The following is a 24546-nucleotide window of genomic DNA, read 5'->3' on the forward strand; positions in this document are numbered from 1 at the left end:
GGACAGCCAAGGCTACACAGAGAAACCCGGCTCTCAAAACAACAATAATAAAAACAAACAAAAAGTTAAACAGGGAATGAACTGGGTCAGAATAGATGGACTCTTAAGACTTTTGTGTACAAACATTAACTACTGAAAACAGAGTGTATTATACAAAACTGGGGGGAGGCAGTGTCTTTATTTCCAAAGCCATTTAAATGCTAACTTTAGGAAATCCCTAAGTATGCACATCGTCTAGTGCTTTAAAGTTTCCCTTTCCCAGATCACAGCGGTGACGCTTTCCTAAATGTCCTCACCCCCAGTGATGTGCTAAGTGTGCTGCTAAAGTCTTTCTAAGAGTGAAATTTCCTGGGCTTATTTTCAGTATTCTAGTGTGGCAGAAATCAACAGAAATATCTGCACAGCATGACAAGAACATTTTATCTGATTTTAACTGGCATGATGCCCACCATCTCTCAGCGTTCTGACAGCTACCTACCTTTGGTTAATAGAAATGCCAAAGGACAATGAAAATCACCCCCTCCCCCATTTTTAACAAGTCAGCAAAGAGTGTGTCTTGCACACCAGCAATCCAGCATTAAAGAGACTGAAGCAGGAGGAACTCAAATACATCATGGGGAAATTGTGCTCAAACAAAATCCAGTGTATGGGAAGAGAAAATAAAGTGTTCTGATGATGACAAAGTTGGAAACCACATCACTCAAACTTCCTTAAAACTACCCTCCAAGGACCTACACAGGCAGGTGTGGCAGTACACTTGCCTGTCTTCCAAGTTCAAGTGAGAAGGCCTCAGAAACTTGAGGCTGTGCCAAGATGGCTGAGCAGTTAAGAGTACTTGCTTCTGCAGAGGACCTGGGTTCAGTTCCCTGGTCCCCCAAAGCAGCTTGCAATTATTTTTGTTTTTCCAGACAGGGTTTCTCTGTGTAGCCTTGGCTACCTTGTACTTGATTTGTATAACAGGCTGGCCTTGGACTCACAGGGATCCACCTGCCTCCTGGGTGCTAGGATTAAAGGCTCTCAGTGAATTTTAAGTTTATCAATTTAGCTAGGGTGGGAGAGGAGGAGGTAGAGCCTCCATTTTAAGAGCTGGGTTATTTATTTATACACTATCAGTCCCAGCTCTTTTCATATTGTCTTGAACGTGAAAGAAATCTACCCAGCCCTCCAGGTACCCTTTTAAATCGGAGAACTACATGACCATTTGTTCGTGATAAAAGTCCTGGTAATAACTTAAAAATGTGTTGTATTCTCTTACTAATGCCTCCCTGCCATTTTATATGTAAAATGCACCTAGCAGTAAGAGGCTCTGCTTACTCAAGTTCAGCAGACCAACAATGACATAATCCTCATCTTACACAAGTAGCCAAGATGTTGTCAGAATAAACTAGTGAGACGCATGGACCGATTCCTCCATCTCACTTCCGTATTCACTCCCGTCAGTTCGGAGCTGGCACCGCCCTCTGATAATCCAACTAAGAAACGCCCAGATTATTTAATATTTAACCACGGCAGCTTCATATTTCTCAAAGAATTTCCAAAGTTCAAGGCACCTTAGTGACCAAGTACATCTTCATCCCTTCAATCCTTAGTAAACCATCTCTAATTATAAAGTCATACATAAAGGCTTAATTGAGGTTTTATTTTTAAAAGACTTTATTCATTTTGATCAGGGGAAATGACAATCTCAGTGTCAACTTGTCACCTAATTGCAAGCTTGAACTCACAGTCTTATCCTGGATGCTGTACCTACTAACACGTTGACAGGATCTCCCTCCCATTTACTGGCTGCTGCGTCCAAACAGTTCTTTTTAATCACCAACACCAGTATTTGGCCAGAGGAAAACAAGGCCAAGGCATGATGACCCGACAGCCTAGCATGTACAAATATCACTGGAACAAAGTTGTAGGCATTAAAAAAAAAAAAATCAGTATAAAAAGCTTACACTGGTGTAAGACCAGGTACTCTTAACACATATCTCAAACCCAGAAGCTCCCATGAAACCATGGAGACACCGTTTCTAAGTCCAAGCATTCAGTAGAAAACTCAGAGCTTGTATTACCCTTGAATCCTACAAAGTTCTCAACACACCAGAAGACAGACTAATGACATTTCCCCCCCACTGCTCCCTTTCTCTGCCTGAATATGGAACTGCTTAAACTTAATTAGCTCAAGCACTATGGTGGGATGGACTAATGTTGAGCTTCCTAAAGACTCACCCCCCTGTACCCAAGCTTTAGTGGACAATCTCAGATGTATCTGATGAAACTTGTTACCAGCTGAGTGTCCTTCCCTCACACTTACCTACAGTACTTTCTTGAAACCCAACAGCCATGGTGATCAGCTAAAGCTTTTCTAGCTGACAAGCCATTAAGTAACCTGTAAATTATACAATGGTTTGTCAGATAGGCACAAAGCAAAGAAAGCCAATTAATAGGCTTCTGTGGCAAAGAGCACTGGCAGGGAGGCACAGGCCTAGCCCAGCAAGGCGCGTTCCTTAGAACTGTAGTCTGAAAGCACGCCAGGTGGCACAAAGATTCACCAACCAATTAACAGAGTGTCAGTCTCCAGATACCTTGGGAAACATCGGTCAAAAGCTGTGGAAGGAATCTCACTCAACAGAGATGAAGCACTAGACTTTAAGCACAGAGTAACACCCACAGAAACCAGGAGCAAGGGGATACCAGGACCAGTTTCTTCCTGTGCACCAAACCCCCTACAAAATAAGCTGCGCCTTAATTATTGCTTTTTTTAAAAAATAAAATTACATTTCCACAGAACTATGCAGTACCTGACGCAGAAAAACAATCACATAAGGAAACATTTATTTGAGGTTTAACATGAAAGCATACAAATAAAAATTTGTATAAACACAAATCCACGGAGTCATAACACAGATAGCAAAGGACAAAGTAAAAACAAAGAAACTAATTGGCAGCTATGTACAGGGACACAATTGTGTCACATACACTACAAAGTCTTTTACAAAATAGTCATCTTAGGTCAACAGAAGATGAAGCAATCTTCGATGTCGTCCTGTAAGATGGTTTCTTTACACATCCTAAAACAAAAACAAAACAACCATTAGATGTGTGCAATCCTCACAAGCGTGCAAAGGTCCACTTTCATGAATTGTTTTAAGTCCTCACTTTATCCTTTTCTTCAATAATTAAAGATCACATGCATAGTCATTAGCAAAATATAATTTGGGAATTGAAACTCACTGGAGTCCCCACATGCTGTACAAGATGGATTTAATTTAGAACATGGGAATTCGATCTCCCCAGTTGCCAGCCTAGCAGCACCTCTAGTGAGCCAGGCAGAATGCTACCAAACAGACTTCAGGCAGGGCCACAATATTAGCATGACAATTGCTTTGTGCATATGATCTTTAACTGATATCCCAGATTTAAAAGTTCTTGTTTTGGTTTGTAGATTTCACTATTAGCTATAAAAAGAAAAAGCAAGCATTAAATCTTAAAGAATGAACACTTAAAATGAGGCTCCACAATTGAAATACAACACTAAACAGAAGACCAAAAATGATTAAGCTGTAAAAAGGCATTTATGTACTTTAACTCCTGTAAAAAACCATTTAAGTTAAGTTTAGACACTTAATCTCCAAAAAGATTAAAAAAGAAGCCAAAGTCTGAAGTTTTCCACTTTAATCTTTACGCTGGTACATGAAGTTGGAAGAGACCATACCACAGGACAGCGTTTTCTGGTGTATGCCTTGCGCTCTGCCCGCAACGTGCGACCCCCAGAGATAGACGTGGTCAGGGTGACACACGGCCTGCAATGAAGTTCCCGCTGGCGGGTACAAACAAGGTATAATGTCAGAGTTAGAAGACAACATTCTTGTTTTCTTTAAGTTGTACCCATTTCAGTACTTTACCTGTTAATAGTTCTAAAAAAGTTTAATTATTCCTCTACACCTCCTGGTACACAAAGCAAACAGAAAAACTCTTAAGTTTTTCTGTAATTCTAAAAAAGGTGAGGTAAGACTTTAAAGTTAAAGATCTATAGACACTTTAGGCAAAACAGGCTTATAAAGCAATTAAAAATTAACAATTTAGTAAAGACTACGCAAGATATGATTTACTCGTATTTTTCATTTTGTCTATTGATCTTTAAATTAAATTAGACATTGCCAATGTTTTCTTGTACTCTTACACACACCTGCTTTCTTCCACTTCCTCCTTTAGTAGGGCTGGTAATTATTCTGGTGATTGCCACCCCCTCGGGATGCCTTGCCGTAAGTGCTCTGTTGACCTATTTTGAAAGGATAGAAGTTTTATTTACTGAGAAAGTTCTCTGTAAAATTGTTTTTGAAACATAAAAAAAGCACCCTGTGTGTAAAAAACAAAAAACAAAACAAAAAAAACTGTGCATGCTCAATACTGAAATAAACCAATGTAATACCCAGCAACGGTCAATAGCTGTGAACTGTATTTTAAAATCATCATCACTGTTACTTTCCTATGACTACACAACATGACTTAACTCAAACATCTTAAGAAAAATCTCATACACACAACTTCAAAACTGAACTTTAACACCACTGGTTTATAGAATTAAGTTAAGTATTCTTACCGCTGTAGTCTGCATATCCCTGTCCATATCCATAGTTCCCATAGTTATACCCAGTATAATCATAGCCGCCATAGCCACTATAGTTTTGATCACCACCATAGGCACTATTATAATTTCCATATCCTTGATCATAATAGTTATTAAATCCTTGGTTCCAGTTTTGGCCCTGACCTGAAACAATGCACAATGATTGTTAGGAAACACTTCGGACTGTCCCAATCCTAACACAAACCGATGCATTCCTGTCCCCTACACTATAGCTTAAAACCTCCCCACACACCAGCTGGCACCACGTGGGAACCACTGTAAAAGCTTCAGCCTAGCTAGCTGTCTCATGACACCTAGCAGCTCACTGCTCCAGTTTAAAAACACCATTCCCCAGAGCTGTCTCACCTCTTCCACGTCCCCTAGCTCCACCTCTTCCACCAGCGGTACCACCTCTTCCACCTTTTTGTTGCTGCTGCTGCTGCCTGTACACCTCTTTGGGTTGTGCAACTTTGATTTCGCACTAAAAACAAGCAGAATCTTTGCTGACGTTCTACGTTCTAAACACAAAACCAGTCTTTTCAAGTAGGTTTCACACCGCACCCTCCCTCCATCTCCACGGACTGCACTGATTTACCTTCCCAGAACCTATCTGGTGGTATCTGCTCTCCAGCAGTTTCTTCACCGGCTCTTCGTCTGTGTAGGTGATGAAGCAGAACCCTCTTCTCTCATTGGTTTTCGTATCCATGGGGAGCTCAATGTTCTCTATCTGGAAGCAGGTGCACAAACAAAACAACCACCCACCAGTCAGCGGAGGAGCAGAGAACGCCACAGGCTCTCTACAAATGCCCCCAGACAGTCTACTGGCCACCACTTTAAACCCCTGGGTTTTGGCTAAAGGGATCAGATGCTGGTTTCTACTGCAGCATAGAAAGCAGCAATCAAGACGTAGTCAGTGGAAGACACTGAGGAGTACGTGACCCAGCCCTAGCCTGTGAAACATTAACGTGAACCCTATGCAACTTGACCAAGTGTGAGTGTAAGCAGACACACGTATACAAACACAGCCCACCTCTCCAAAGGCGCCAAAATATTCTTTGATTTGTTCTTCTGACGTATCTGGACTCAGTCCACCCACAAAAACCTTTTTCGGGGGTTCCTTCCCCTTTAAAGCTTTGGCCCTTTTGGGGTCTATCAATTTGCCATCCAGTTTGTGTTCTTTCAGTTCCAACACCTAGAAGACAAGTTAGGTTGACAGAACTTAAAAGCCTAGAACGATCTGCAAGCAACCCAATGGGCACAACACACAACCAGCCCTACCTTGTCCACACTAGCAGCGTCTTTGAACAGCACAAATCCAAATCCTCTTGACCTTCCAGTAACTGGATCTGTCTTAATTGTGCAGTCTACAACTTCCCCAAATCGAGACAAATATTCGGTCAGATCTTTCTTGCTTGTATCCCAGCTCAAGCCTCCAATAAACATTTTACTAGAAATAAAATCATTTAGAAAAAAAAAAAAAAAAGGCTTAACAGTAGGTTATTGACTTAAGTACAAGCAACTTATTCACCAAGTGCAAGAAACCTGTTTTGATTACAAACACTAACAATTGACCACGAAAATCGTTAAGATCGCTTTTTCAAACCAGCTGACAGGTTGCTTTCTACTATCCAAACATAAAACTTGAAAGGAACCAATATAATCTAATAGAGGTTCTGCTCCCATTACTTTGGGTTGTAAAGCACAACTTTTACACTGAACCCTCCACAACTTATGTAGACTTCTGTCCACAGCTCTAAAGCCAACTTGCCACCTAAAGAACTTTTATCACCAGTCGCCTGCTGGTGCCTAAACCAAAAGTTCCCCAAACCTCTAGGCCAAGTCGCCCGGGCAGCAACACACACAATGAAGAGGCGGCGGCAGCTGCAGCAAGTGGCGCACAGAACCCGGCCCCTCCCCCGCGGCGCCTGCGCATTCGGGACACCGACGGCACCGCCCTCCTCCACCAACCCCCTTCTCCCTTCCCCCACCCTCGGCGGGCCTTCTCGAGTCACCCCATCTTACTTTCCACTAGTGGGGAAGCTACTGGGGTCCAGCGGGCGCGCGGAGAATCGACTCGGGGAAAGACTGGGGGCAGCGCGCGGGGCTCCAGAGGGACGAAGGGCGCGCGCGGGGCTCTGGGGGAGGGGAAGAGCGGAGCGTGCGGTACCCGTCATCCTGCTGATTCTTGCTCGCGTTGATCTTGGATCCTTCTGCGAATTCCTCTATGTTGCTGTACTCATTCATGTCCTCCATGGTGGCGGAGCCGTCGGCGAGGGGCTGGCGCGCGGTTCGGGTCCCGGCGGTAGTGGCGGCGGAGCGTTGTATGGAGCTAGATTTAAAATGGCGGCGGAAGAGATCCGGCCGCCGCCTGCGCCCTCCCTTTATAGCCGCCCCGCCCGCCAATCGGGTGGGCTGCTGGGCGGTGACGTGGCGCTGGGTCCGGCGCGCCCCCTGCCGGGAGGAGCTGGAAGCGAGCGAAGGGAGGAGCGGGGCGAGCTGCCGTGGAGCCCGGGGCCGCCAATGGGAGAGGCTGCGGGAGGCTAAAGTAGCGGGAGCCGAGGGGAACAATGGCGGCGGCGCATGGGAAAGCCGGGGCGGGACCTCCATCGCGGCGCTCCGGGGGAGAAGCCAAGTCGCGCCGGGCGGAGATAGCAGGAGAAATCAGCCAGACAATCGCGCGCAGCGCTGCCGCAGGACCGCGATCCCTCTTGCCTTGAGAAGTCTTTTGTGTCGCGCGTCCCGGTCCGGCTCACCGCCTTGCTGCGCCCTCAGTCCTTCAGCGCGGAGCTGCTGCTGTTACCGCACGGCTGCTCTGGTAGAAAGGCGGCGTGCACCGGAGCTGCTGCTTGCTTGAAGCCGCAGCGCGCCCGCCCGCCTGGCGCACGCGTGTTGTGTCCCCGTGCCGGCTGGAACCAGCCGAACAGAAGGCGGGAGCGCGATGACCCACCCCCCTCCGTCCTGGAGGGGGCGGCCCTTCCGCCGTCGCCTCGGGGCGGCGTCAGCGCAGGGGGCTTTGGCTGTAGGATCCCCGCACCTCGTCCCGGCGGCCTCCCGGGCTGGCTGGGGCCGCGGCGGAGGGCGGGGCCTGCTCGGATGACTTGGAGCAGCGCCAAAGCGCACGCGGTGGGCGGGGAAGGGGTCAGGTGCAGGAGAAGGCGAGGGGCACTCACGTCCCGGGCGCGCCACGCAAGGGGCTGCCGTCTGCACGTGCCCCGGGCCTCTCGCGCCCGCTCCACTAGGCTGCGGAGGGCTGGCGCCCGCGCTCGGGGCTCCCGGGCTCCGGCGTTCGCTTCTTTGTTCCCGCCCACGCAAGGCCCATTTTGACGGATCGCGTTCGCGGCTCGCAGGCGGCCAATAGGCGCGCGCGCCCTGCTATGCCCCGCTCCCTCGGAACCTGGAGCCCCGCCCCTCCGGCTGCCCACGTGGTCTGGGCCTGCGCCGCTCGCTGGCTCGTCGGGTGCTTTACCTCCTCCTGCGGCTTCCTCTGCAATTGCGGGTCCGCGGAGCCGACGGGATTCCGCGCCTCCCTACGCTCGCGGTTGCCAGCGCCCCGATTGTTGCTGGGTCGTCCTGAGGCGCAGGCGGTGTAGTCCTCTTTACCCAGCAAGGTCAAGCCCGTGGTAGCATCCGGCAGGGAAATGGTCGTGGTTTCGGTGCCCGCCGAAGTCACCGTAATCCTGTTAGATATCGAAGGTACCACAACCCCGATTGCTTTCGTGAAGGTGAGGGGCGGAAGGGAGCGGGGAAGTTGTTTGTGCCTAAAAGCATCTGAAAAAGAAGTTTTAAGTGTTGCAGATTTTGCCTTAGAGATCCGAGGCTCAGGAGAGGTGGTGTGGCTTTGCGTCTCCGGAACCGGGGAGAGACGCTGCAGCAGTTTGCGGGGGGTGGGGTGCTTTTCCTCGTGCCACCATCTTCTCCCTCCCCCTGTCTCTGCTTTTGGTTAGGTGGAGAAGGGTAGGAAGAAGTGGAGGTGTTCTCAGAAATGGCTTGGGAGGGGCAGGTGAACTGGGAAGAGTTAGGGTGACAGGAGGCCTGGCTGGTTGGTGTGTACCTTGTCGCCTGGAGAGGTGTTGGCCTTGATTTAGTGGTCCTTGAGGTTTAGTACGTCCCAATGCAAAGACTAAAGTGAAAGAGGAGTTTTCAGGTGGCTCCTTGTGCAGAATAGCAATTGGTTTTCACACCATCTCACTTGGCTGGCTACTAGGCTATCACACCCAAATTCCATTCATTTTCCTTGGAAAAGCACGCAATCCTGACGCTTTTAAGTCTCTGTCCCGTTAACACTGTTTGACAGGGTCAGGGCTTTGCTTTCTTCCATGTATTCAATTTAAGCACCTTTTTGGCTTTTGTTTGTTTGTTTGTTTTTGTTTTTGGTTTTTTGAGACAGATTTCTCTGTAACAGCCCTGGCTGTCCTGGAACTCGCTCTGTAGTCCAGGCTGGCCTCGAACTCACAGGAGATCCACCTGCCTCTGTCTCCCAAGTGCTGGGATTAAAGGCATGCGCTACCACCGCCTGGCTTAAACACCCATAATAACTGCAGATATTTATGTACACTACTTGAGATAGTATAGGAAAAGAGTTGGAAAACCCACTGTCCAGTAAATTGTGCACCCTGTTTTAAGTTTTATTTTGATTGTTTACTTTTTACAATTTCCTGATTTTTATAGGTGTAGGCCATAATGTTTGTACACAACTTTAGGTCTCCAAATGTAACAGCGATTTTATTTTTATTTATTTATTTTTAAGACAGGGTCACTCTACCTCTGTGTATAACCCAGGTTGGCCTTGAACTCCCAGTAATCCTGCCTCAACCTCCACATGTGCCACCAATCCTGGCAACTGTTTACTTCTTGTTTTTTTTTTTTTTTTCTCAGAAAAATTACGGTACTTTGGACACATAGCAGAGGTCCTGAAAAAGTCTAGTAGGCCATTTCCCCAGGATTTTAATTACAGTGGAAAATTTCAAGACTGACTAAATGCTGATAATTATGTCCACTTTGTTTTTCTTGTTACATAATTAATTGCTCTGTGGGGGTGGGGCATTCACTAGCTCTCTTCTCTCTCTGTCTATTGTCCCTTAGGGTAGCAGGACTAGTGGCAGCAGAGGTCATGATGTGGCTGGCATTGGATACGAACCACTTTGGAAAGTTGATTTGTTGAATAACCTCATACAAGTCAGCTTAGAAACAGTAATACCTCTCCCCCTATAAAAAGTAAACCCGTTTTTGACCTGCCTTCCAGTAGGTGACTATGAGCCATTTCTTTCTTTCTTTCTTTCTTTCTTTTTTTTTTTTTTTTTTTTTTTTTTGGTTTTTTAAGACAGGGTCTCTCTGTGTAGCCTTGGCTGTCCTGGACTTACTTTGTAGACCAGGCTGGCCTCGAACTCACAGCAATCTGCCTGCCTCTGCCTCCCGAGTGCTGGGATTAAAGGCATGCGCCACCACGCCTGGCTATGAGCCATTTCTTAATCCTTGGGCAGTTTTATTCTGAAATCTTGTAACAAAAATGCTCTAGTGACCTAAAATACAGCTTGATACCAGAATATATACACATTCAAGGCTAGCTACAACATAATGACTTGGGAATCTCTATTAAAGTATAGCTTTTAGCAACCAAGTGTGGTGCTAGCAGGAGGATTGCTAGTTTGAACTCATCTAGGGCAACATAATGTGACCTCATCTCAAAAGTAACTAAATATAGAGCCTAGAGATGTGGCTCGGCAGTTAAGAGCATTGGGTGCGTTTCTAGAGGACCGCATTCAATTCCCAGCACCTACATGGTGGCTTACAACAGTCTATATCCCAAGTTCCAGGGGAGCCAGATGCCCTGTTTTGGTTCAGGTAGGCATCTGTCACACAAGTGGTGCGTGGACATATCTGCAGGCAAAACACTCATACACATTAAAAGAATTAAAAAAAAAAAACCTTTTTAAAAAACTAAGGGCTGGGCATGTTGACACACCTTTAATCCCAGCCCTAGGAGGCAGGAGTAGGTGGATGTCTGTAAAGTGTGGGTTCCAGGATGTCCAGGGGTGCTTAGAGACACTGTTTCAAAAACACTTTCAGCATTATCATTACTTAGGAGCTTGCCGTATTTCCTAGGACATTTGAGTGCTGTTTACATTTAAGATACTGAACTTGTCTAAGATGTATGTACTATCTGAATTTAATAAGGCTTCAAAAAGTTGTATAAAATGCCTGGGACTTTAACTGAAATCGTCATGATCAGAACCTCTTGCTCTTGGCTGCGATGTGGCTCAGTGGGTGAGGTTCTAGGTTCCATGGCAGAACACCAGCCATGACGTCAGGTGTGGTGTTGGAGGTCTGTAAACCCACCACTAAGGGTGTAGACATAGGAGAATCAGAATTTCAAGATTATCCTTGGCTACAGAACAACTTTGAGGCCAGCCTGGGCTACATGAGACCCTCTCTTAAAAAAAAAAAAAAAAGCCACCCTCTCATTATTTCTGTTATTGAGCCTAGCATTTGAAAAAGTATTTTATCCCATCTCTAGAAATTATTTAATTAGCTATATTTATTTATGTGCAAGAGTATGTATGTGGTCCGTGTGCTCTTGATGCCTATGGAGGCAAAGGAGTGGGTCAGATGAGATATGGGACGGGAGTTAGTAGTGGTTGAAGGAAAGCGAACCTACCGCAGCGGCACGTACTCTTGACCTCTACCCGTCTCTTTTGGTTGGTTATTATACTAATTAAATTGTAACCGTTGATAAAGGAACACTTTAATTACTATGAAATACCATGAACATATGTGGCTAAAAAAGTCAGTTTATATTGCTGTTTGATGACGTGAACCCTTGGACCAGAATAAGTAAGTAGTCTTTGTTTGCATAGTTGGTTCTGTGGTTATTGTGGACTGAGAAAATGGAGTTTGGCAGTACTCGTTGGAAAGATTCATTTTCCTTTTTTTCTTAGAAATTTTGTTTTGTTTTGTTTTGAGACAAGGTCTCTCTATGTAGTCCTGACTGTCCTTGAGCTCTGTATATAAACCAGGGTGGCCTCAAACTCTGGGATTAGCTTGCCTCTGCCTCCCTAGTGCTGGGATAAAGGCCTGAGCAAGCACACCCAGCCTCAGTTTCCATTTCTTTTTCTTTTTTCTTCTTAGATTAATTTATTATTTATATGGTATTCTGCCTGCATGTGCGCCTGCACACCAGAAGAAGGCATCAGATCTCATTATAAACGCTTGTGAGGCACCATGTGGTTGCTGAGAATTGAACTCAGGACCTTTGGAAGAACAGATAGTGCTCTTAACCTCTGAGCCATCTCCCCAGCCCTTTCTTAAGAAAGGCGAATGCAGCCATTTGTCTTAGGTTACAGCCCGCCCCTGCTTCCCTCCTTGAGCATTATCAGGTGGAGACCTGTTTGGAGGTTTGGGTGACACCATGTCATTTTTGGCCTTACACTGAGCCACTCACTGTAAGAGATTCCGGGGAGCTGAGATTAGCTTGGGAGCTGAGCACCTTCACTGAGTGGAATAGCAGCCGATTGCTGGCACTCTTACTGTTTTCTCCTCCTCGTTGTTGAGCTTGCTGGGCAATGTGCACTTGGGAGGCCAAGGCGGATTGATGTGAATTTGAGGCCAGTCTGATCTACAAAATGAATCCAGGACAGCCAAGGCTACACAGACTAACCCTGTCTTGAGAAAGAAAAACAAAACAAAACAAACAAACAAAAAACCCCCAAACAAACCAAAACCCAACTTGTTGTATATAAATTCTTGTAAATGTCTATACAGTGTCAACAATCTTGGGTCTGTGATCCCACCATCCTGGCTTGGGTGGTAGTTATTTCTCCTGCTGGGTCTCTGTTGCTTCTGCACTGAGATTACAGGCAGTGTCACAGAGCGGTTTTGCTTACCATCTCTGATTTTTCTGAGTTAAAAATAGTTCTGGAGCATGATGGGCTCCTGGCCAGAACGTCTTGAGAACGTTGCAGCAGCCAGATAATTTCTAGGAGACATGGACCCCAGCGAGCTGTCCTGGGTAAGGGCCATACAGCTAGCTTCCCACAGCTTCTTTGTCCTGAATGCCACCAGCTCTGCCCCTCCTTGCCTCTGGAACTTGTCCCCCGCCCCCCCCCCCCCAAGCTATCGGACTGATCTTTTGCATTTCTCATTTGTCAGCATTTTTGGTCAGGTACATCAGCAGAATTGTGTAGGCATTGCCAGTACAAAATCTATTTGCACATTTCTGTACTATTAAGTTTTAAAAGAGTAATTTAATGTAGTTGAATTAACTGATAATTAATGGTTCATATAAATGTTTTCTTTTATCCTGTTGGAATGTTAGGGCACACACATACCATGGAACAACCGCTTGGTCTTTTTTTTTTTTTTTTTTTTTTTTTAACCTGTGGTGATATAATGGGCATTTTCTTGGGCATTGTGCTCACATTGCAAACTAGCGGCAGTCAGCAGTCCTTGCGGTCTCCTCCTTGAGACCCAGCTATCACCTCCGAGCTGCAGGAATGTTCTCATTTGATAAAATGCTTGCTGTTGTCCTTGCATGTTGTGGTAGCTCCCTTCTGCATAGCCACGTTAGTGAGTGCTGGGTCAGAAACCCGACACGGTTCAATTCTGCAAGCCCTGGTCCTATTTTTATCAATGATCAATGCACAGACTTATATATTTCTGCTTTCCTTATTTAATGCATATATATATGTTATTATACTATGTATATATATTCATTAATGTCGCAGTGCAGCTATTTGTGTCTTGTCCACAAGGTACATCATAGTTACCTAGAATTGAGGAAGCGCTGATCAGCAGGTGAGCACTCACTGCAGGGCCATTTATAAAGCAGAGCCACCAACAAACTGTGGAAAGGCTAATTGTTTACTGTGTGGGTGCTTCAGTAGGCATCCTTTGCCATCCCCGACAGATGTGGGCACCTTGGAAAACTTTGAACAGGTTTTTGTTTGTTTGTTTTGTTTTCTAGACTTGATAACAAGCCTGTAATGTCCAAGCAGTGGACGGACTGAGGCAGGAGGATTGAGAGTTTTAGCTCAGGCTAGGCTACATAGAGAGACTCTCTCCAAGGAAGAGAATTAGCTATCCATGTAATGTAATAATTTCAAGAAAGGGCTTGGACCATATGGTTCAAGATTACAGTTCAGTTCTTGGCTATACCCAGTTAAATTTAACAGTTATTTTTTTTATGATATTGAATCTGATCTGTAATCTTTTTGTTTGTTTTGTTTTGTTTTGAGACAGGGTTTCTCTGTGTAGACCTGGCTGTACTGGACTCACTCTGTAGACCAGGCTGGCCTCAAACTCACAGAGATCCACCTGCCTCTGCCTCCCTGAGTGCTGGGGTTATACGTATGTGCCACTGCTTCCAGCGTCATCTATAATCTTCTAGAAAGATTTGACACTTAAATTTTTTTGAGCCTCAGCTTCTTCATCTACTAAAAAGAGTTTGTTTCCTTTCAATAAATGTGAATTATTTCCCCGCTAGGACCCTGCCCTGGCCGCCTCTCAGGAACTCATGAGAATCTGACATTCTGTCTTCTGAGCTTCCTTTAAAACCTTGGTCCAGTCCCAGGAGAGTTGTAATGTTAACCCTCCCTTGTTCATTGAGATTTATCACACTTAATTATATTAGAATTTATCTTCCTTCAGTTACAATTAACCTCCTTAATGGGATTTACAAGATGAGCACATTTCTTGATTTATTTAGAGCACAGATGGCGTTTTCCAAAGGGAACACCCATTCATTGTTTGGGTTCTGCCTTACTCGCCTCATGGAGAGAGGGACAGAGAGAGACAGTTCAGAGCTTCTGGCCCCCCAGAGCACAGAAACACTCAGACTTAGTTTCTGGTGTCCTCAGGAAAGATGTTTAATCTTCAGTACTGTAACTGAATGGTTCTGGCAGACGGAATGGACCATTCTATGAAGTGATTCCCATTGCTACAAGTGTCCAATGTTTTGGAGGCTGCTTAAGAGGTATTTTAGCCTGGTATGGTGGCACATCCCTGCTCTCCTGGAGGCAGATGAGTTTGAGGGCAGTGTAGGCTACCCATTAGTCCCTGCCTTTAAAAATTCCAAAGATAAAAACAAAAATCACAGTCAAAGCCGAGCTCCTTTTGCCGGTGAGTCACGCTGCCTTGGTCCAAGGAAAGTGCCTGGCAGAATAGGTAATGGGTACCTCACTCCTCACTGATGAAAGCCAGCCTCCAGCATGTCCATAGACTTCAGTTTTCAGTAGCATGCATCCCTACTGCAGAGACGAGTCAGATGGTTAGGCTAAATAGACCTTAGGAAGCCAGAGAGTATAAAGATGTAAATTGTCCGATGTAGGCCTTCCAGCCACTCTGTGGGCTGAATATTATCAGTGAATTAAGTGAGGCTCTGAGGCCTGTGATTGGATCTCTCCCATCTTCCTCCTTTCATCTGCTGGGGATGAAACTGTGCGGGCATGATACATAGACACATCCCACTCCCTGTCCTTGAGCTGTGCCCTCAGCCCACAGAGCTAGCTAATCCTGAAGAGAGAGACGGGGCAACACTATAACCTATATCTATGAAAGAGCTAACTTGTTTTGGCAGGGGTGGGTAGCTTTCTCTAAAGTCACAGGAATTCTTTTATCTGTTCTGTGTGACACTGTCCTGTATGACAACTCTTGCCGTGCTTGCTAAAGGCAACAACCTCTTTGAGAAGCTTGTCATCACACCAGTGTGGAGGAGCTCTGTCTGTCTTACAAAACACATTCTACTTCCTTGGTCAAGAAGGTCTAAAGGCTGGAGAGATGGCTCAGAAGTTAAGAGCACTGACTGTTCTGACAGAGGTCCTGAGTTCAATTCCCAGCAACCACATGATGACTTCCAACCATCTATAATGCGATCTGATGCCCTCTTCTGGTGTGCAGGTGTATTTGTGGGCAGAACAATGGATACATGATATTAAATAGATAACTCTCAAAATTTTTTAGGTGCTGGAGAGATGGCTCAGAGGTTAAGAGCACTGTGCCCTGCCCCGCAACCACATGGTGGCTCACAACCATCTATAGTGAGATCTGGTGTCCTCTTCTGGCATGCAGGTGTACTTGCAGACAAGACACTGTATACATAATAAATAAATAAATCTTAAAAAAAAAAAAAAAAAAAAAAGAGCTGAGCAGTGGTGGGGCAAGCCTTTAATCCCAGCACTTGGGAGGCAGAGGTGAGTTTGAGGCCAGCCTGGTCTACAAAGCGAGTCTAGGATAGCCAAGGCTACACAGAGAAACCCTGTCTTGGGGGAAAAAAAAAACCCACAGAAGAAGAAGGAGGAGGAGGAGGTCTAACCTCACTGTTCTGACATGACAGGATTGTTTAGCTGCCAGGCCTCATCATCTGCCCCCTTTGCCTTCTGCTGACTGCGCACACTGAGAAGAGGCAGGATGGTTCACAATGACCTGATCCTGGAGGAGAAAGCGCAGGTGTCCCCCTGCTCAGGAAGCCTCGGCAAACACAGCATGCAAACACGAGACTCCTCACTGCTCAGGGGTGACTTGGCAAGGCCACTCATGGCGTCTGTATAGCTGCCCTCTTGTCTCCTCCTAGGAAAACAAGTCTGATCTAGAGCCAGGCTTCCCGGAAACAAGAGCTCAGGAATGCTCCTGACGTTCACTTTATCATTACGCAATCCCTGAAAGAGAATGTGAGCCGGGCGTGGTGGCGCACGCCTTTAATCCCAGCACTCGGGAGGCAGAGGCAGGCGGATCGCTGTGAGTTCAAGACCAGCCTGGTCTACAAAGTGAGTCCAGGATGGCCAAGGCTACACAGAGAAACCCTGTCTCGAAAAACCAAAAAAAAAAAAAAAAAAAAAAAAAAAAAGAGAATGTGTAACCTAAAGCAGGTTTCCCTAAGTTCCACTATACTGTCACAATATGTGACACTACCCTGTGGGGATGTTATATGTGAAGGTCCATCTGTCTTAGTCACAGAAGGTGCTGTGGTGAGAAAAGTGTCTTCAGACTCACAGTGGCCAGCGGCTCACTGCCTGTGTTGATGCGGCTTTGCTTTCTTGAGTCTACAGTCTGACCGTTTAGATTGGAATTTGGGTTTTACTGAACTCTTTAGCCATAGTTATATATGACTAGCTCTTCTTGTCCCTGGCACTTATTTTCTCCTAATTTCATTCAGGGCAAATGTCTTCTAATTGTTTTTATAGTGGGTGGCTTATTTAAAACACACCAGCAAGCCCAGGGTGGTAGCGCATGCCTGGAAAGCCAACACTCAACTTGAGGCATGAGAGTTGAGTTTCAGGCCCGCCTGGGCTCTGTGGTAAGAGTCTGTCTCACACCGTGAAATCTGATTTTGTTGCTGACATAGGATCACACATATCTCTGGCTGGCCTTAAGCCTCCTATGTAGCCAAGGATGACCTTAAACTCCTGATTTGTTTGCCTTCGCCCAAGTTCTGGGATGATAGTCCTGTTGCTGTCACACCTGGGTTGACTTTTGTTTTGTTTTGTTTTGCTTTTTCGAGACAGGGTTTCTCTGTGTAGCTTCAGTTATCCTGGGCTCGCTTTGTAGACCAGGCTGGCCTTGAACTCACAGTGATCCACCTGCCTCTGCGTCCCAAATGCTGGGATTAAGGTGTTCGCCACCACGCCTGGCAAGTTTTGTCAATTTTGTGCTGTACTGTAATTATATGTTTTTGGGCTAGTGAGATGGTAAAGGCATTTGCTGCCAAGCCTCTTGACATGGAGTCACCCACAGGACCCACATGGTAGAATAAAAGAACTGAGTTCTTACCTTCACATATACAGACATGCAGTGGAATGCACACGTCATACATATGTGTGAGCACGTGCGCATAAACACACACACACACACACACACACACACACACACACACACGGCAGAAAGTAGAGCGTGTTACAGTGGCTCAGCTTGTACCACTAGCACTATAGAGACCAAGTTAGGAAGTCGGACAGGAGCTGGAGGCAGTGTACGCTCCATACTGGCCTGAGATAGACAGAGACCTTCGCCTAGAAAGACAGACAGATGAAGGTCTATCTGTGTAAAGGTTTTAGTCTAATATATTAATGATAAATGATGGGCTGCGTTGCGATGGTTTCGCACATGCCTGTGAGTGTTTTGGTCGCCTTCACCCCCATGGCCCCTTCTTGCCACCTTCCTATGCTTGTCATGTCTCTCTTTGGTGACCCGGAAGGTGGCTGCAGCACTGAAGAAGCTGCCATTAACTGCTTTTAGAGCCTCACACAAGGTTGAGTGAAGTGTCTCCTGGGGCAGTGTGACCACCCAGCAGAGTCTTGTTAGGGCTGTGTCCTCCATTTCCTTCTGTATCGCCCACAACAGGGCTTTGCCTTGCAAACTGTTTAATATTGATTCTTATTTCTTGCTTTAAATTTTATTTATTTTTACGAACCATTAAGCCACTTAATTTCCTTTGAGGTTAGTGGGATAGTAACCTCTCAGTATTGCCTCTGTATTCTTTTATTTTCTGGGTAAAAAATTTTTAAGGTTTCAATTACTATCACTTGCACTCTGTGGTTCCCCCGAAAGACTTTTAAAATACTTTAAGTAGCTGAGCTCTGTTCTTAGGAGGGATCTTTCATCCCCATTTTCTTCAGAGGGAACTTAGGTAAATATTGCAGCCACTATTTTATTTTTATTGATTCTGTGATTTTTCTCATTAAAACAACTACAGCCATAAAACACAGCCATATTTTGACTTCTAAACATTTATGTGGCAACTTCTACAATTACATTGGCAGAAACGTCTTAACCGCCTCTCTCCATGAGCTATCATTGAGCTGTGTGGAGTAATATAAATTGCTGTTTTCATGGTATTCCCGTCAGCACTTAGTGGAATTTAATCATAGTTCCCTGAAAAGCAAACACTCTCATTTAGTTTTCTAGCCTTTCCCACCCCCCGAGAGTAATCCTAGGTCCCTGTACATGCTAGGCAAGCACTCTGCCACTGCGCTGTAGCCCTGCACATAACCCTTTGCTCTGTGTACTGCTAAGTCTAAACCCCTTAGATGTTTGGTGTACTAAAGAGATCCATAGGTGCCAGGAGCCATGACGCAAGCCTGTAATCCTAGCACTCAGGAGGCAGAGGCAGCCAGATTGCTGTGAGTTCGAGGCCAGCCTTGTCTACAAAGCGAGTCCAGGACAACCAAGGCTATGCAGAAAGCCCCTGTCTCGAAAAGGCAAAAAGGAAAAAAAAAGAAAAAAAAGAAAAAAAAAAGAGGTACAGCATCATATACACTGTTTGCAAGGGGAAGATGGCCAAGCTCAGCAGAGAGCCGTATCAGGCAGTGTTGGCAAAGGGCACAGAGGACACTACAGACTCAGCTGCCTTAGGACTGATAACCCAGCCCAGACGGAAGAGTGGGCCCCAGAAGGCAACCTTGGTTCCTCTGAGGCATTGGCTCTGGCCCCAGACCGGCCTTGCCAAGTCCACTCCTGGCCAAGGACACAGGGCTAAAGTTCCCTTTGTCCTTTCATCCGGGCCTTTGAGAAAGTCGTGGGTTGATATGGCTCCCCATACCACCTACCACTTCTCCTCTTCAGCTCCTTTAGACCCTACTCCCCCAACACTTGTCCTTCTCAACTTTATCCTCTTTTAAAAGTAATATCCCCTTGGGTCCATGTGTGGCATGGTCAGTGGGTGGGCCAGCCTCTGAGCTGGTGTCCTGTGGGTGTGGCATGGTCAGTGGGTGGGCCAGCCTCTGAGCTGGTGTCCTGTAGGCGTCTTTTAAAATCTATTTTGTTGTGTTCTTATACCTCTACCTCCTTCCAATCCTTATGTGACCCCTTAATGTGTTACTGTTTAATGTATTTAGCATTTGTGCCAATGAAGACATGTGAGGCATAAACTGAGATAGAACCCTGCCAGCTCCGCGGGTTATCTGTCTTCTGTACTGTATACAAGATCTCTATTTACAAGCCTGATTTTACAACTAAACTGCTACCTCTGTAGAAGTCTCTTTCTATCTGTTCTGTGTCCTTTTACCTGGCTAACCTGCCTTTCTCCTCCGAACCCGAGGGTTCCTTCTCTCTCTTTCCTAGAATTCTATTTTACCTGCATCCTTCCAGCTGCCTCTCTATTGTTTCTGAAAGCCCCAAAAGAGCCCTTACCCAGAGCTCCTCAAGAAGGCTCTCAGCAGCCTAAAAAAAAAGGGGGGGGGTTGCTATTAAAAAGTCCAGTTGCTTAAAAGAAGTTTCCAGCTCTTCCCCTACACCCTTGGCAGGCTCAGCCATGTCATCGCAGTGGTGCTGGTGCTCCAAGCCAAATTAGGAGGGGCCGGAGAAACATTTTGTCGGTATGGTAGGGTAGCTGGAGGTCACCCAGCTGACTTTGCCTCAGGTCACAGAGCAGAGACCACAAGACCTCTGGCAAGCAACTTGCCTTAAATAGGCAGGGACTTTCCATTCTGTGGCAGTCTTGTCTATGGAGGCTTTCGGAGGCACCCCGAGCATCATCTCTTCAGGACCCTCCTAACTGCATCTGACAAACAGTATCTGTTTAGCCCTTACATCCTGATAACAGCTAGGTTTTCTGTGTACAATCACCAATATCCTATAACAGTGTCCTAGATGGGTTATCAGCTTGGCATAGCTTGGAGTCCTCAGCAAGGAAAGCCTTGATTAATTCGTAGATCAGATTGGCTGATGGCTGTATCTGTAGGGTGCCATCTTGATTATTAATTGATGCAGAGGGTCCAGCCCACTGCGGACAGCACCATCGTTGGCAGTGGTCCTGGCCTGGATAAGGAAGCTAGCTGGCTGTGAGCCTAAGTTAGCCAGCAAGCAGCCGCCTTTCAGGGTTTGCCTCATGAAACGCTGCTTGAATTCCTGCCCTCACCTCGGTGCCTGTCTTAGTTTGAAACACCATGGCCAAAGCAAGTTGAGGAGGAAAGGGTCTATTCGGCTCACACTTCCACATCATAGTTCATCATCAAAGGAAGTCAGAACAGGAACCCAAGCAGGGCAGGGCCCTGGGGGCAGGAGCTGATGCAGGGGCCATGGAGGGTGCTGCTTATTCGCTTGCTCAGCCTGTCTTTTAATAGAACACAGGACCCCCAGCCCAGGCATGGCACCACCCTTAGTGGGCTGGGCCCTCACCCATAAATCACTAATAAGAAAAAGCGCTATAGACAGCCTACAGCCTAGACTTACGGAGGCATTTTCTCAGTTCAGGTTTCCTCCTCTTGACTCTAGCCTGTGTCAAGCGGATGTAAAACTAACCAGCACAATGGTAGACTGTGACCTAGAACTATAAGCCAAATAAATCCTTTCCTCCCTTACTCTGCTTTCATCAGAATGGTTTATCACAACAATAGAAATTAGAACAATGGGCAACCTGCTACTGGCTATATCCTCAAGGAAAAATGACACCCCCCCCCAGCCCCCTGCAGCCAGCAGCAGCCAATAGGTCCTCTCTTAGGTGTGGGTTCTGTGTACCCTTTTCTCATTCATGCTGGAATTTTGGCTGGCGTGATTTTGTACAGCTAACTACTGCTGCTGTGAGTCCAAGAGCCGTGTCAGTTTTACAGCCCTCCTTCCATCTTCTGCCTCCTCTTCCATGACATGTGCCCTGTATCTGGAGGAAATGGGGCTGGTTTAAACATGCCATTTAAAGCCAGGAAAAGGAGTGCGTCTGTGTACATCCCTTGAACGTCTACTATTGAAGACATCTATATTTCTTAATCTTTACTTGTTTTCTGTATATGGGTGTTTTGCTTACATGCCATGTGTGTGCACAACGTGCATGCAGCGCCCAGCAGGGCTCTGAACTGGCACTGTGTCCCTGGGATTGGGGTTGGAGATGCCTGTGAATCCCTGTGTAAGAGCTGGGAATCCGCTAGGCTCCATGTTGGGCCACAAAGGTGGCAAAAAGATGCCCTTGAAACAGCCCAAGAAGCAGGCCAAGGAGATGGATGAGGAAGATGAGGCTTTCAAGCAGAAACAGGAGGAGGAGCAGAAGAGACTCCAGCTGAAAGCCAAGGCCGCAGAGAAGGGTCCCTGGCCACGGGTAGAATTAAGTAAGCTGTCCCTCATGTCTGAGGGATGGTGGCCTCTTCCATTCCTATTTAAACATCTGGATTACCCACCATAATAACATCTTTGTCACCTACAGCTAGAATGAAGTGTTGTCCTGGAACCTATTGTACATTGTAATAAACTTTTGTAATTCAAAAAAACAAAACACCTGGGAATGGAACCTGGGTCCCCTCCAAGAGCAGCCAGAGCTCTCAACCTCCCTAGCCCCAATGTCTGCATTCTTATGTCTGTATTTGGTATTTGTAGAGATGGCCTGTGGAAAACCCCATGGCATACTCTCACTGCTGCAAAGAAAGGAAGGAAAAGAAGAGGGCAGTGGCAACTTAACATTTATCAGAAACTAATGATTCTTGCTTCAAAGTCACTCTGCTAACTTCCCCATAAAGATGTCTTTATCAGCTGGGAGCAGTGGCCTTTAATCACAGCACCCGGGAAGGCAGAGGCAGGTGGATCTCTGTGAGGCCAGCCTGGTCTACAAAGAGTCTAGGACAGCTAAGGTTACATAGAAAAACCCTGTTTTAAAAAACAAAAACAAAACAACAACAACAACAACAAAAAAATAAACCAAGTCAAAACAATAACAACAAGAAGACGTCTTTATTAGCATTGACAATATCAACACTTAGTGTCCTCTGACCTTTGGGCCCCAGAAGGTTCCAGAACACTCCATCAAGGGTTGTGAGTTACAGTCTTAGAACCTTTGGTTGGTTCTGTTACTATTTTCCCAAGCTTTCCTTCAGTTCTTTTTCTGGGCCAAAATAAAAGCATGTGAACTGGGTATGGTAGCTTATGCCTGTAATGTAGTTGTTCCTCAGAAGGCTGAGGCAGCAGGATGGGGGTTATAGGCTAGCCTTGATGACATAGCAAACAAACAGAAAAACAAAAAAACCCCAAACCTATGTATATCTTAATGTTTACAGCATTTATTAAATTAACGAACCTTTTAGTCGGGCATAGAGTGTATACTTATAATCTGGGAGGCTGAGGCATAAGGATTGCCAAGTGTGAGGCCAATCTAGGCTGAATGGAATCCATCTCACAAAAGAGGAGGCATTCAGCAGATTTAAATAAGTAGAGCAAATTTAAGCATGGTTCTTGAATTTGATTCATAGTTTATAATTTCACTTAAAATGTAAGACCTCTGCAGTGTGTGCATGGGTTCTACATTCAAGCACAAGTCTATTTTCAAGTTTTTAAGATTTATTCCTAAGACTGGCTCAACCAGTACATCCTGAACCTGCTCAGAACCCTGCACTTTGCTTGTTCCACACTTCACTGCAGTGAAATGTGTTTTCCCACCCACACTGACTGAGACTTCTCTTTTTATCATATTTTTCGGGCTATAAGATACACCCAGTTTTTAGAGCAGTAAAACAAGAAAATCAGTAAAAACAGCAATTGGACCATAAGGCGCACTCCAATTTCTTAAGGTCTGAAAAGTATGGTAGCTCACTTCTCCACTCCTTACGCAAGTACCAGCTACCGTGTCTTGATACACAGGAAATGTTCAAGAGAAACTTTTAAATGTACCGTATAATTTGAGAGGTATGCACACTTGGAGATTCTGACTGAAGAGAAGCCAAGAGTTTAGTGCATCAATGGAGCGTAAGCTTAGAAAGCAGAGGGCTAGAGGGATAGCTCAGTAGTTAGAGCACATATTGCTGTTTTGGGGACCTGAGTTTAATTCCCAGCGTTTCAATTAGGTGGTTTACAACTGCTTGTAACCCCAGCTCCAGGGGAATCTTGATAACCTCTGACCTCTGTGGGTACTTTCATTTATGTGCAGATACCCCCACCCATTGTTAAAATAATAAAAATAAATCTTAAAAAAAGAGAAGGTGCTGACAAACAGCCCTGAGTTCAGTCCTTGGCACCAAACAATACTAAGAAATTATTTGTATGGGTGTTTTCTCCGCATTTATGAATGTCTGTGCACCATATGCTTGCAAATACTCTAGGAAGATAAGAGGCTCTGGAGTTACAGATAGTTGTGAGCAACCATGTCTGTCCTGAGAGTCCAGTCTGGGTCTTCAAGAGCAGCCAGTTCTCTTAACTGTTGAGCCATTTCTGTAGTCCCCAAATATATTTGATAAATGAGAGCTTATACTCTCAGTGCACGAGTTACTGACATGTTATTTATTAATGAATTGCTTTGCATATAACTGTCTTCTGTCTCACTTCTTTCTGTTTGAGACGGGGTCTTACTTTGTAGCCAAAACTGGCCTGGAACTCACTTAAATATTGTGGGTTAAGTCTGTCTTGAGGCATTGCTTTTGCCTTAGTGTCTGAGTGCTTGTTCACAAGTCTAAGGCCTATGCCTACCTGCACATCTGCCATAGGATGCTCTGTAGGATCTCTGACTACCAAGTTTCTTGCTCTACTTTACAGTGAATGTCATATAGGTACCATCCAGCAGATATCTGAGTCATATACTGTGCTGTGCTTTGAGTAAGGCACTGCCGTTCCATGTCCCCAGGATCCAGTGTTAAAAGCACTTGCTGCTCTTGCTAACCCATGTGCAGTCCCTAGCATCCAGGCATCCACCTGGTGGCTCCTACCTGTTTTAACTCCTTCAGTTCCAAGGGCTCTGACATCCTCTGTGGGTATATGTGCAAAGGTAAACACTCACACACATAAAATAAGAATAGGTAGTTAAAAAACAAAGACAAATCAAGCAAACAAGAAAAGCTGTGGTCTGAGAGTTAGGTTCGCATAAATGGCTGGGGAATGGGTTTTAGGCTTTCCGGGCTAAACAGTCTCAACTCTACCATTGTGACCCCAGAATAGCCTGAAGCTAGGGAAGTAAACAATTGTGGTTGTATTCCAATAAAATACCACAAACACAGCCAGTTCCTGGGTTAGTGAACCTGCCTCTCTTTGTGTCCCAC

General features: G+C 45.7%; 2 protein-coding genes across 2 annotated transcripts in view; one reads left to right on the forward strand and one right to left on the reverse strand.

Annotated features, from left to right (window-relative positions):
• Positions 1 to 4171: 4171 nt before the first annotated feature.
• Positions 4172 to 7549, reverse strand: Hnrnpdl (heterogeneous nuclear ribonucleoprotein D like). The gene is made up of 7 exons (XM_051170239.1): positions 6786 to 7549; positions 5897 to 6065; positions 5649 to 5810; positions 5214 to 5345; positions 4985 to 5099; positions 4592 to 4762; positions 4172 to 4270 (listed from the first exon to the last, which is right to left on the reverse strand). Exons 1-7 carry the CDS (start codon positions 7223 to 7225, stop codon positions 4200 to 4202), a joined length of 1260 nt encoding a protein of 419 aa, XP_051026196.1. The 5' UTR covers positions 7226 to 7549; the 3' UTR covers positions 4172 to 4199.
• A 495-nt stretch (positions 7550 to 8044) lies between these two features.
• Positions 8045 to 24546, forward strand: part of Enoph1 (enolase-phosphatase 1) — a 29897-nt gene continuing 13395 nt past the window's right edge. The window contains exon 1 of the mRNA XM_051170506.1: positions 8045 to 8340. Within this exon, the coding sequence (XP_051026463.1) occupies positions 8257 to 8340 (84 nt within the window). The 5' untranslated portion in view covers positions 8045 to 8256. The remainder of the gene's footprint in view (positions 8341 to 24546) is intronic.

The sequence above is a fragment of the Acomys russatus genome, chromosome 28 (assembly GCF_903995435.1).
Source record: "Acomys russatus chromosome 28, mAcoRus1.1, whole genome shotgun sequence".
Lineage (NCBI taxonomy): Eukaryota > Metazoa > Chordata > Mammalia > Rodentia > Muridae > Acomys > Acomys russatus.

Excerpts from the sequence above, each read along its gene's own strand:
- Hnrnpdl (XM_051170239.1), bottom strand. The coding sequence starts at position 7,225 with ATGGAGGTCCCGCCCCGGCTTTCCCATGCGCCGCCGCCATTGTTCCCC. Across the intron at positions 5,811-5,896 it reads ACGCTGCTAGTGTGGACAAG|GTGTTGGAACTGAAAGAACA; the intron begins GTAGGGCTGGTT and ends CTTGTCTTCTAG. Across the intron at positions 4,763-4,984 it reads AGCTAGGGGACGTGGAAGAG|GTCAGGGCCAAAACTGGAAC; the intron begins GTGAGACAGCTC and ends GCATTGTTTCAG.